The sequence below is a fragment of the Danaus plexippus genome, chromosome 11, assembly GCF_018135715.1.
Source record: "Danaus plexippus chromosome 11, MEX_DaPlex, whole genome shotgun sequence".
Classification (NCBI taxonomy): Eukaryota; Metazoa; Arthropoda; class Insecta; order Lepidoptera; family Nymphalidae; genus Danaus; species Danaus plexippus.
In genome coordinates this window covers 5,196,607-5,209,164 of record NC_083544.1, presented here as the reverse complement: position 1 = coordinate 5,209,164, position 12,558 = coordinate 5,196,607, and the positions used below count along the sequence as shown (strand labels likewise).

Here is a 12,558-nt window from a genome sequence, read left to right as displayed (position 1 = left end):
ATAATAATATGGGTTGGGCTGGTTAATTGTTTGCTTCCAAACACGAAATAATTGACCTTTTTTCACAGCTATTTAATTCTCTATAAACCATAATTTATGTTAATAAGTATATTTGGAATATTCTGAACTAATCAAGCTAAGTCTCGTATGTTATTCAGCTAGTAAAAAATTCTCTTTATTTTGATTGTAAGTCTTTCGAACTAGATAGAGACTAAAGAGTTCAGATTACCAATTATATTTAATATTAAGGATGAAATAACATCCAATGGATATCTTTTAGGATTGATTTAATTAAGTTTAATGTAGAATCTTTAACACTAAAGTATAAATCCAGCGTTAGATTGATATTTCTTAAATCCGAACGTATAAATTCCCAATTCATATAAATTTCCAATAATTTCGATAGTTATCTCTATTATTATAAAGTTATATTCTAACGCATTTTGTGTTTAAATATAGAATATTCATATATTATTAAGACCCAACATTATTGGACATACCAAACCTATTAATATTTTAGGCTCCCTAATATATATACATGTGTGTGTGTGTGTGTGCGTGCGTGTGTGTATGACAAATAACACAAGTTTCATGTAACAAGAGAATTTTCTTTTATTCGCTATTTATTAATGTGTACTGCTAATTCCCGAATACAACTAAGGATATACATATACCAATGTATACCAATGTATACCAATGCCTCAACACTCCCAAACAAGTACCATACAAACTATAACCGTGATCTCATAGAAAAAAAACGAATTTATAACTGAATCTGTTCAAGATTCTATTCAAATCGAAATAGTATTCTCCAAGTATTATTCTTATCTTTTGTTCGGAAGCTGGACATTCTGCAGTAATATTTCCATATTATGTCGACTTACGTAAATTCGGAGTATCCAGACCAATAAAATAATATTAATGTGTATTCCAAAAATCTCACAAATATATTCAATACAAAAAATAATCTTATTCTTGTACTCTTACTTTTATATAACATTGCCTCTCAGATTTATAAAATATTTATATGAGGTGCAAATATGGGGGAGCCATAACCGTGGGTTGCGTTTATCAAAGGTTCAGGCTATTTATCGGCGATACTAAAACTACCCTGGGCGTTAAGAAAGTCAATAACGCCCCTACTAATAGTATAAAACTCTTGCCCCTACTAATAGACAACATTGTGTGGAGGAAAACATTCATATGTTGTTTAATCGTTCCGAAATCTGAATACATATGAATAATTATACTTCGTAAATATTTTACTTCGATGTAGCAAAATTTAAAAGGGTCAATTATATTTTTAACTTTAATGTATTTATTTTAGCGTGTTTAAATGTTCTCATCTAAATGAAAAAGGAGTAAATTGATTTTGCCAAATTGTACGTCGTTATAATCGGCTTCGAGACTTTACGGCGTACATTAAGCATAAAAATATTCGCTCTATTAATTTGGATTTTAATCCTATTTTTCTTTCAGATCTAGCTAATGGGCAATTAAAATGAAAGTCAATTACGGATTATTTCATAAAAGAATTCTTGAAAATATGTTTGTTACTAATAGCGCAAAAACCACTAAACCGATTTGGATTTTATTAAAGTATATAGTTATAAATCCTATTAAAATTATAAGTACATACGATTGTATGTATTATCGGATGAATAGGTGTCCGTGTCCACACGTATTTGTTAATTTTTTATTTAAGATAAAATATTGATTTTTATGGAAATTAAAAATAATATAACTCATCCATCAGAATGAAATTAAAAAATGATTATGTAACCCGAAAATTTTATCATCCACCTGGACAAAGTCACAAGAAAAACTAGTGTGTTATATTTGAATATACAAAAGTAATTTTGGACTATAAATGTTGAAATTAAAAGGGGTAGCTACTAAAACGTCCTAAGCAAACTTTTCATTAAAAAAAAATACAACTGGGTAATAAACGAATAATAAAGGCAATAACAAGATTTCAAGGAGTAAAAATTCGACATAATACTTAAAGCAAAATATAACGCTTCTGTACAGTGTGAGTTTTATATCATTTCAGACGTTCCAGAGTGTCTGATCCATTGAACTGCTCTGTTTGCATGTCCTGTATTACGTAAGCTTTTCTAGCCGACTTTATACATAACAAAGACTAGAAAAAAACGTAATAATATAGGAAGCCTTACCAATTTGTGGAGTATAAAAACTACCCTCTCAAGTTTGCTCTGTAGGGACAAATGTCTGGGCAACTTCTGTCTACCAGGTGAGCGAATTCCAACGAATTTTTCGCCAACTACGAAGTAATAGAGAGCTCCCCTCCTAACAATTTATACTAGGAATAACAAATAAAATAATATATTATACTAATATAATTAATTTATACTAATTGTTAAATTATGTTTCCGTATGTTATGACCATAATTGGAAAATTAAGATTAGCATAGATTAATAATTCACGTATAATTTGTTATTGGAAATAAGATTATTTTAAATCTAAATAAACTGGCAACAATTTTTAATTTTTATATTTCACATAATTAAACAAAGTAAAAGAAGCTCAAATTCTTGAAATATCCTTCCATAGCTGTTCTAATTAGGAAAGAGATGTGTTGAAATGGCTCTCACAATCTCCTTCTACCATGACGAGGGTATTTCGTAATAAAATTTTATTTTATGCTTAATCATCATTTAGTAATTTTCATGGAATATTGAATATACTATAAATTTTCCTACGATTTAACATAAATGTATCTATTTATATGTAACTATAAAAATTGAAGTCAGACATTTTATGTTTCATACCATTTACCGATCAAACAAAGGGCAATAAGGAAATCTTTTAATAAATTCCAAAAGTATCTATTCGGAACATCTTCTATTTGAAATATTTTAGACCTATAAAGTTACTGTATATACTTTCTGGTACTTTTTTGTATACGCTCAGCCATATATCAAGCTATCATTAACAGACCCATTAGATATAGATGCTAAATATCGTTAAGGAAGTAGAGATTCTGTGAGCGCCTTAACAAATCTAAATAAAACCGATTAATCTAGAATTGACGGAAGGACTTCGTTAATTTAAATGAAAGCCGATGCATCATTTAAATTGCGAACAGTACATTAATTACATTATAATTCTGATAATGACTTTTATCGCCATAACGCTTGTCTCGTCTGCCACTTTATAGTCAATTATCCGATCTCGATTTAAACAAATTATTGGGGTATCATTTCCATGTTTGACTAAACAAGACTTTTAAATAGAAATCTCTCTATTTTTGATTCTATATCTATATATATAATCTTTAACTTTTTTAAATTGAAAATTAGTTAAAAGGTAGGAATTTATAGTATATGTCATAGGACAAAAAGTATTTTGTCACGTATTGTATAGTGTTCTCCTGATAACATCTGTCGTATAATATTAGGAAAATCAAATTAAAATGTGATTAAATATGATACTTAAAAATAAAACTTATTAGGCACTGAATGAAACTGACATTAAAATGTATTAAAATTATATTATGAACGAATGTTTAAGTCGCATCACATACCTGTGTAGTCGCAAGTTGTGTAGAAAAGAGAGCTATATTTTTTAGACAGGCGCTTTACTGCAAAATTTAATATCACACCTCCATCCACTAAACTCCAAACTATTGCACTACCTTCTTTACATTCTCATATTTTATACAATAAGAGAAAACGTTTATAAATTTTCTATTTGACATTTATTTGTGAACAAACCTTATCCAGGCTTTTTTCTGAGTTTTTTCATATGATGCGCATACTAGCTATTACCAAGAACTTCGCTTGCGAAAATGCTTACACATTTCAGATAGATGTTTTATTTTCAAACTATAAAACATACTATTTTCTGAACGAACGGTTAAATTCTTCATATCTATATTAATAAATTCTAATTTTGGTTAATTTTCTTAGACATTTATGATTCGTAGGAAAATATCTATCTATTATTATATAACATCATTGGTATTTGTTATATAATAAACAGCATATAAAATAGGCTCAGACTTATGTGACCTGTGTTCTGCGAAAGGGGACGATCTTCGGCCTCCCTATTTCATTCAATCTAAGACATTTCTCTCCCAAAACATTGGCCCTTCGCACCGTCTGATCCAATCTGTACGATACCCTTTATAACGTGGACTTAACTGTGCTCTCAATTTTCTTTATATACTTTCGCTAGACGAACTGGATTCTTAACACTCAATATCTCTAAATTGTTTCTGACATAACCCCAAATACTATACAATGATTTATTGTGATATTATTTTTATATTAAAGTAAAGTAAGATATTTTTTTTTATATATTTTATGTACAACCTTTTAAAATGCTACCTTTCAGTAATGGACTTATGTCTCTGGGGACTTCTTCAGAGTTCTCTACGACCGTTTAACGTTTTATGATAAAAAGTACGAAATCTTTTTATAAAAAGACGTTCAGGAACAGACAAGTAATTGATGTACTCCAAGTATTACGTAATACAGCAGGTAATATATGGGAACGAAATAAAAATAGTATTTAGTATATAATAATTGTATTTTGTTTAAAAATATTTTATGTATCATAATTGTTATTTGTTTATAGGTCGAGATGTCTAAAATTATAAGGAAAAAGTCATTATTTGGAACATGCAAATCAATTTCGGTTCAGTGAATATGATTTTTTTTTCAACCATTCTTCCATTGAGTTCGCACGAGAAATTTTGAAACTTATATGAAATTTAGAAATATTTTATATATCAAACAAATATATTTACATAAAAAAAATTAATGTTTTAGTGAAAAAAACATACAACCTTATAACATATTTGTCATGTGCTATAATTATAATCTGTGTGCGCGCTTTTAAATCTTAATACTGGCCAAATTATTACAATTCACTTAATAATACTTCTCTTAACAATAACCTCTCTTTATTTGCGTAATACATTTCATCAAATTATTCACAGTCTAATGTTGTATGAGATATTAACGTTTTAATAATATTCATACGAAAATTTGTTAAATTGTATCTTATAATATGTCTATAAGCATCAATATCCTATGACAGATTCAAATTCAATATAGTTATGAAGTTAGTATAAAAACCGTCCTTTGTTTATATTATTCTGGACATTTCATATTACTTGTGATTATAACAATTATTCGTGCTTTATATAAATATTATAATATGTTATTTGTTATATAATATATGGATGGTATTATTCAAAATTGACCCAGAACGTCTTAGGTATGCCCGGTTGCCTCAGACATTCGTTCCAGCTGTCAGCGTACGGCGACTTCTCATCTATGTGAACCTTCCCTAATATCTCCTTCTTCGCCATTTTAGTTTTGCATCCGAAACTAATATATATGCTAACTTTATTCAAGTTAGCCCTGTACACTGTTAGCTTCACCGTAGAAGATTTCGGATCCCATCTCGCTGAGATGGTTGGGATAAATCTATCACTCTTCCAATAACATTCAGCCTTGTTTGCTTCTAATATCGTAGCTTTCAAGTATAGAGGCGCTGAAATTGAAAAGAAAGTTTAGTTTAAACACTAATTTATAGAGGATCTAGAACTGAGTGGGGTCACATATTGTGCCGTGTACCCTCGTCTCATAGAGATTTATCGATATTTATTAGAATCCTATTTGTTTTCACTCACTAGGACCTATGAATAGTAAGGCCAAAAGTACAGATGGCAAAAAACAAATTGTTTGAAAAATTATCAGTAATTAACGTCCAATTTTCCGTTTTCCTCGATTTGCACTTTTGATTTTTTTAGAAAATTTAACAATAACGTAAGTTAAACGTGAGATTACGACATAGACCATAATTCATCCCGGAGTTCATTGTAGTTCCTACGGGATTATAGCATAAGAATTGTATTTTGCATGAAATCAAGTGACACAGACTAAAATGACCTACTGGTTATTTACCATATACATATTGTGTTTAATTACACTTTATATATTTCTCTATAAGCCCTATTCCGGACGTTATACACACGAAATCGGGTACAAAAACTAGTTATTTAATAAAAAAATCTGATCATAGTAAGGGATCTTATTTATCAAAATGATCACAGTTTAATTACTATAAATAACATCCTTGGTAGGGAATCTCAAAGCAATCGCAATTTGCATATATTACGAAGTATTACGCGGTTGGCGTTAGGAGGTGTTTATGATTCAGCACACGGACGGAACTCTCTCTCCTTTTTAATAAACATAGCCTTATACAATGGCGATGATGACATACGGAAAGATATAAGTGTATGTATTCTAATTATTGATTTATTTTTATATGAACGATAAGCGATGGAATATAAAAATCTCAATATATAGTATGGACTATAAGTTTAGTTATATATATATATATATATATATATATATATATATATATATATGTATATAGCATAAAATGCCTCGTGTTAGTTTAATTGAATGTCGAATGATATTTCTCAAAGATATATTGGCTCAATAGGTACTTGTAAGTGACAATATAAAGATTATTTTCCATTAAATAATAAACTTAGAAGAAATAGTGTTACAAAATTTTTAGCATATATGGAGTCTAAAAATTATTCGCACCTCTATAATCATTAAGTAACGTGTATTACGTATAATATGTATGTTACGTAGACAAATATTAATAATGGCTTTTACTATAAAAGAAAAAAATATAAGAACGATCATTTTAACAGCTAAATTCATTGAATAAATAAGTTCACTTATAAAATCAGATAACTCCTATACTCGGAGTGAGTGAATGGAACGATCTTTATATTCCAAGCACAAATTACATTCATTCGTAGTCAACTGTCGAAATCATTTCAAGTTTATAGTAACTTGTAACTTAAAAGTAACTCAATCACCGCTCAAGTGCACAATTAACTTGAATTGAAATGTTCGATAGACATAAAATAATCTATTTGCTATCAAATCGCCATTCGAAATGCAATTCAATTACAATTTAATTTGTATTACGTTCAACTAATAATAAAACGAAGCAGTTTGTGGCGAATTTGTGATATGTTACGTGTTGCTAGACATATATTCAATTAGGACTATACAGTGTATAGACTATATGAACAGCCCAAATTGAGATTGTCGTATCGAACGCGATTCAAATTAAATTGCTGAAAAAAAATCATCGTTTACGGTCTAATTTTAGATAGTTCGGTGAAAATGGACTCATATAAATTATCTCAACATATCTTTAATAAGAAAAGTAATTTCTCAATAAAAATTATGGATTCATCGGGTACATTAAATACCTGAGTATTATCAATTACAACCACAGATGAACAATAGAAACTATAAATATTAATTTTCATATGTAATAGGTATATTATTATTAGAAAAAACAAACGTCCATTGTGATAATCAATACGTATCTTTTTCAAATAATACCGCAAGCATTACCTTTGTATTGTTCTTGTTCTTGCATCGTTTGTACGGAACATCGCAATCTGTTAACAGTGAGTTGCAAAACGTCGTTCAAACCATCCTCGCTTGAAGTATACAGCAATGTCACTTCTAATTGACCTTTCTTATTCTCCCTCTGAAAAAACATTAAATTAAATTAAATCTAACCACGTGTAGCGATACCAAAAACGTAATTAACGTTCTAGAAGCTATTAAAAATACTCTTAAGAAAGTGCTTAGATGTTAAAGGGAATCGCATTAAAGCCCAAAGTATAATCTTCATTTGCATTACGTGTAGATAGCAAATATAAAATTCGGGAAGAGAATCCCAATCGCTACTTATCGATTTCATCTCAAACGAGAAACCACATTATGTATCCACATTAAGCCCAATGAACATTTTGTTATATTTTTCGAGGGAAAATGATTTATTTTGTGGAACAAAAAAAAATATTTTAATGATGGAATATTATTTATAATAACGTTTATACTTTGTTATACTAACTAAACTACCAGAGTTCTAACAAGTGATAGGAAAAATATTGACCCAGACTTAAAATACCACTATTGAGTAAAATGAGAGTTATTGAATATTAATTTGTACTGAGTTTAAAAATAGAACGTCCCACAGACTATAAATAGACTCGTTATTTGCGATGCGTTGTACAATCTTCAATCTATCGATTACGTCATTTTAATTTGGAATTTTCTAAAGGAATTTTATCTACGAAAATGTTCCAACATTTAGTTTTTTACAAATCGTGGACCATTATTAATATAAAAAAGAGAAATACAAATGAGGAAAATTTTTGAAGAACACTCATAGATATACGATTCAATTGAATTCAGTTTGCATTAGAAGATGATCATTGCAATAAAATAGTAACTGTTATATATCTCACAAGATAGGTCACAAAGTGTTTCAGTGGCTTTAGTGACACTTGTATCTAACATTCTTACCAATTCTATTAAAGAAAACTAAAATACAAGAAAACTATTGCAATGAGAAAAGAAATCGTCGCGTTTTAAATTTGAAATGAGCTGCTAAAGGAATGAAAACCGTAGAAAAATACACACTTCCGTCCCACCCTATTGGCGAAGCACTATTATACATATTTTAATTTAAACAGTATAAAGACATTGGTAAAACTGTATACATTTAAATTTGTCATTATACAATATACCGTATGTATAATGTGAATGTACCAATAGGTATATTAAAATTACTCAGTAAAATATAAAGATAACGTGTTAATCACCCATTCGACGTACAATTAACACGAACAGACAACCGCTTCATAAATAAAAGTCGGTAATTATATAATGGTTATAAAAATACGTCTTAAAAGCCAGACGTATCAAGGCCGTTACGTAGTAATAATGGTCCCTAACTGGGATCGGTCGAGGTCGGAACTATTCTATTGTCAGAGCATGTGAGATACAAGAACATAAAAATCAAGTGGACCGTTGACTCATATGTTATGCAAGAAATTATCACACACTTATGTCATGCCCGATAGTTATTTTATCATAAATTTATACCAATCAGAATAACGAGACGATGACTATAATATTATTAGATTTTTTTGTGAAACGGCCTTGACTTGCACTAAAATGCTGAGATCCTTATAATTGAATGATCATTTACGCGTGCAAATTAATTAAAAGTACATAAACAGTTTAGGTGTAACAATACTGACTTAGAAATAATATTAACTCCGGCGACTCGACAATGACTATTAAAGCTCTTTTATACAAAAACAAAGTTTCTGAGAGTGTCATTAAAGTTAACGACTGAACATTATTAATCATCAAAGTTACGGGAGATCTGATTCCATAATATCAAAGATTAAGAGATAAATGGGGTTAAATACAAGAAATTCTGGCTCACCCGACTGTCGGAAGGAGCTAGTCCGCTAGCAATGGCATTTATGGGTCTCCAAATATCTGGAGTTCCGATTAAGCCGTTCTTGAGATCATTCTGGAATAACTTGGAATCGAAATTCCATGTCGCGGCTCCTAGTGTCCTCCTCTTCTCTAGAATGGATTTTTGAGTGATCACCTCCGACTTAGTCGTCTTAAAACTGCTGAATGTTTTCTCAAATAGGCCCTTCGCTTTAGAATCGTCCTCATTCATTAATTTAGAGTTTTTAGTATCGGTCAATTTGGCACTCTTTCGTCTGTCTGCCTCCGGTTTCGGAGAGTCCAATATGGCATAAATTGTCAATGAAAGAAAATGTCCAGCAACTAAATTCTGTAGATCAATTTTGTCAGATTTCTTAGCATCCTTTTGTTTCAATTGAAATTTAAAATCCTCATTCCATATCGGCCAAGAGCTCTCCTGTAATGTTGTTTCATACTTACTTTCGCCGGGGAATATTTTAATCTGAAACAATTGAAGAGTACACTATTTCATTCATACTATAGAAAGTAATTAGATGGAATACGTGGAGTCCAGAGACGTCGAATATTATAATAAAATAATTATCAAGAATTACATCTTCTTTCCGAAAATATTAAATACTATCTTGTAACTTTATAAAACTACAGAAGTGACGGGATGATGATACTTTATTATTCATGGACGCATCGATATATCGTTGATAAGGATAAATTTTGATAACGAAAGTAATAATACAGTATATAGCAGTGCATATAGGTATATTTATAAAATATATAGGTAGTTATAAAGCCCAAAATACGTTGTAGTATTTTTCAATATCAAACAAGGAACAGTTTTGGAATTTTTGTATTCATTTGTATAACGGTTTGAGGAAGACGTAAATACTGTTACTCTTGTTTGTTTAGAATAGACTATTGGAATGTCGCGGTCGGGTCGAACATATGTAGGCAAAACAAGGAAAAATTAATATTTTTCGATACGAAAAAATCTTTTAATAGATAGAATATTTATTTATAACGTTTATTTAGATTGCTAAAATAAACCAAAAATATTCAGCTTTATGAGTTTTGTATTGTAGTACAGTTAGTGTTGACAGAGATCACAAATGCCTCACCTAGTATTTTGCTGGTACGTGTATCTAAAAGCGTTAATATATATTTATCAGCCCGCACGTATTGCCTGCCTAATTAGCTTTAATCGCGGGCATTTGTGTTAATTAGAAAACCAATTCTACGATGGTTCAATGTTAAAAATGATATACTAAAGAATGTGCTGTACAAAACGATTTTTATTTTGTTTATACATTTTAGGACCGCCTCAAACTGCAGTTAGACTACATGTTGAATGTCTCAAAGTAAGGTCTACGATTTTGAAATATCATTCAATATAATTACTTATTGTCTAACTTTAATGCTAATATCATGTACGAATGTGAGTTTTTATGCATTTTTAGTTTCCTCATAAGATAAGCATCTGTTCAAGTCGAGAACTAATAGTAGGTTTAACAGAATACCTTACCAAGTATTAATACAAAGCTGCTTGAGAATAACAATTCTCAAGGATAAGTGTTGAATGTATACAGTAACATTTTTTGTTCACAAATGTTTCGTTTCGTTCGATCATCTCTTATCCCAAAGTTTATCATTAGAAAGGTCAACAATAAAAAAAACTAACGAATAAACATATACCTACTTATATTTTTTTAACGGATAGTCCGTTCATCATATTTAAATTAGGTACATGAACCAAAATAGTTTATTAATGTTTATATTCTCATTATAGATTTTATACTATTAACTATGAAATATGAAACGGTTCAATGAACATGACATGACCCACTGCATGACTAAAATTATGTGCTGCTAAATATTTAACTACCGCTCTAATGGCTAACTTCGCTTTTAGACTACTAATTTGATGACTCCTCGGTACCAATTTCCCGTAGACCGCTCATTTGTTAGGTAGCGCGCAGTAAATGTTTCAACAATTTTATGTTATTTAACAACATATAAGTTAAATTAAAAGTATATTTTGTAAAATTCACGTAAAACTTTTAAGGTGTTGTAAACTGCAACTTGTAGTAATGAGTAGTGACTATGGAATTCATATCAAATTATTAATTACTACCTTTACAAGATATCCATAGGCGCGACTGAGTCCAAACAATGACGGCAAATGCCGGGCACCGATAACAGTCACATACAAATTTTTGCTAACTGGGTGCAAAGCTAATTTAAAACCTATTTCTGGTTCCAAACTTCCACTTCCAGCTAATTGATTGTCTTTATTGCCATTTAAAATATTTTTAAGTTTATTCAAAGAAAACGCCATTGTAAACAATTACCCAGTCTATAAGACTTATCTCACAGAAAACATGTATTAAAACCGGTTTTCTGAATAATTATCTACACGCACACAAATACATTTTGACAAATTTTATCACAAGATTTTACCAAATATATATTCTTATTCACATTTTTTTTTATAAAACACTTCGTAACACATACAATTTATTGATATAACGATTCACAGAACACTACACAATACGAAATAACAATATTATACGGCTATATTAGGTTGCAAAGTTACCGAATAGTCATACTAGAATCAAATCAACGAAATGCAACAGAAAATAAGGGTATGCGCCTATGTCTACAAGATACTACAATCATTACAGCAAAATTATCCGATTAAATGTTTGATAGAAGTAGTAGGATGTCTCTGTCGCTCCAAAGAATGATAATTAATTTACATTGCTCCAAAGAAAAAACACGTGTAAACTAAATATTTTCATTGGTAGCATTGTAATAGAATGACAGCCGTTATGCCTGCCATCTGTTGAAAAACAATAATATTTCAAAAATTTACCAACAGATGGCGCTGTAAAGTCAATACTTTAGTCACATCCTTATATGTTTTTTAACTGACTTCAAAAAGGAGAAATTTTCTCAATACGACCGCATATATGCTTCTTTTTAATTTATTATACATTCCTACAATGAAAACTTTGAACGTAACGTTGTTTTGTGGATTCTGTTTAAGAATTTTTATTCCTTTTAAAGTACCTCCTATAAAATATAAATGCATCGGCAGTTTAATTCAATACTATGTTATGGAAAATGCCGATATAATAGGGATTGCAATTCTTTATGAAATTACTCTTGTATTTATAAATTAAACATATTGTTTTTGACAAAATACATTCGAATATTTTTTTTTTAAGT

At 29.8% G+C, this 12,558-nt stretch overlaps 1 protein-coding gene across 1 annotated transcript; it reads right to left on the bottom strand.

Annotated features, from left to right (window-relative positions):
- Nucleotides 1-4,536: 4,536 nt before the first annotated feature.
- On the bottom strand, nucleotides 4,537-12,098 carry LOC116765820 (uncharacterized). The gene is made up of 4 exons (XM_061521991.1): nucleotides 11,462-12,098; nucleotides 9,323-9,817; nucleotides 7,429-7,567; nucleotides 4,537-5,527 (listed from the first exon to the last, which is right to left on the bottom strand). Exons 1-4 carry the CDS (start codon nucleotides 11,663-11,665, stop codon nucleotides 5,220-5,222), a joined length of 1,146 nt encoding a protein of 381 aa, XP_061377975.1. The 5' UTR covers nucleotides 11,666-12,098; the 3' UTR covers nucleotides 4,537-5,219.
- Between the last annotated feature and the right edge of the window lie 460 nt (nucleotides 12,099-12,558).

Bases quoted from the DNA above. Each gene is read 5' to 3' on its own strand.
- LOC116765820 (XM_061521991.1), bottom strand. From the start codon at position 11,665: ATGGCGTTTTCTTTGAATAAACTTAAAAATATTTTAAATGGCAATAAA. The intron at 9,818-11,461 runs GTAGTAATTAAT...CAATTGTTTCAG, and splicing joins CCTATGGATATCTTGTAAAG to ATTAAAATATTCCCCGGCGA. The intron at 5,528-7,428 runs GTAATGCTTGCG...TTTCAATTTCAG, and splicing joins AGAACAAGAACAATACAAAG to CGCCTCTATACTTGAAAGCT.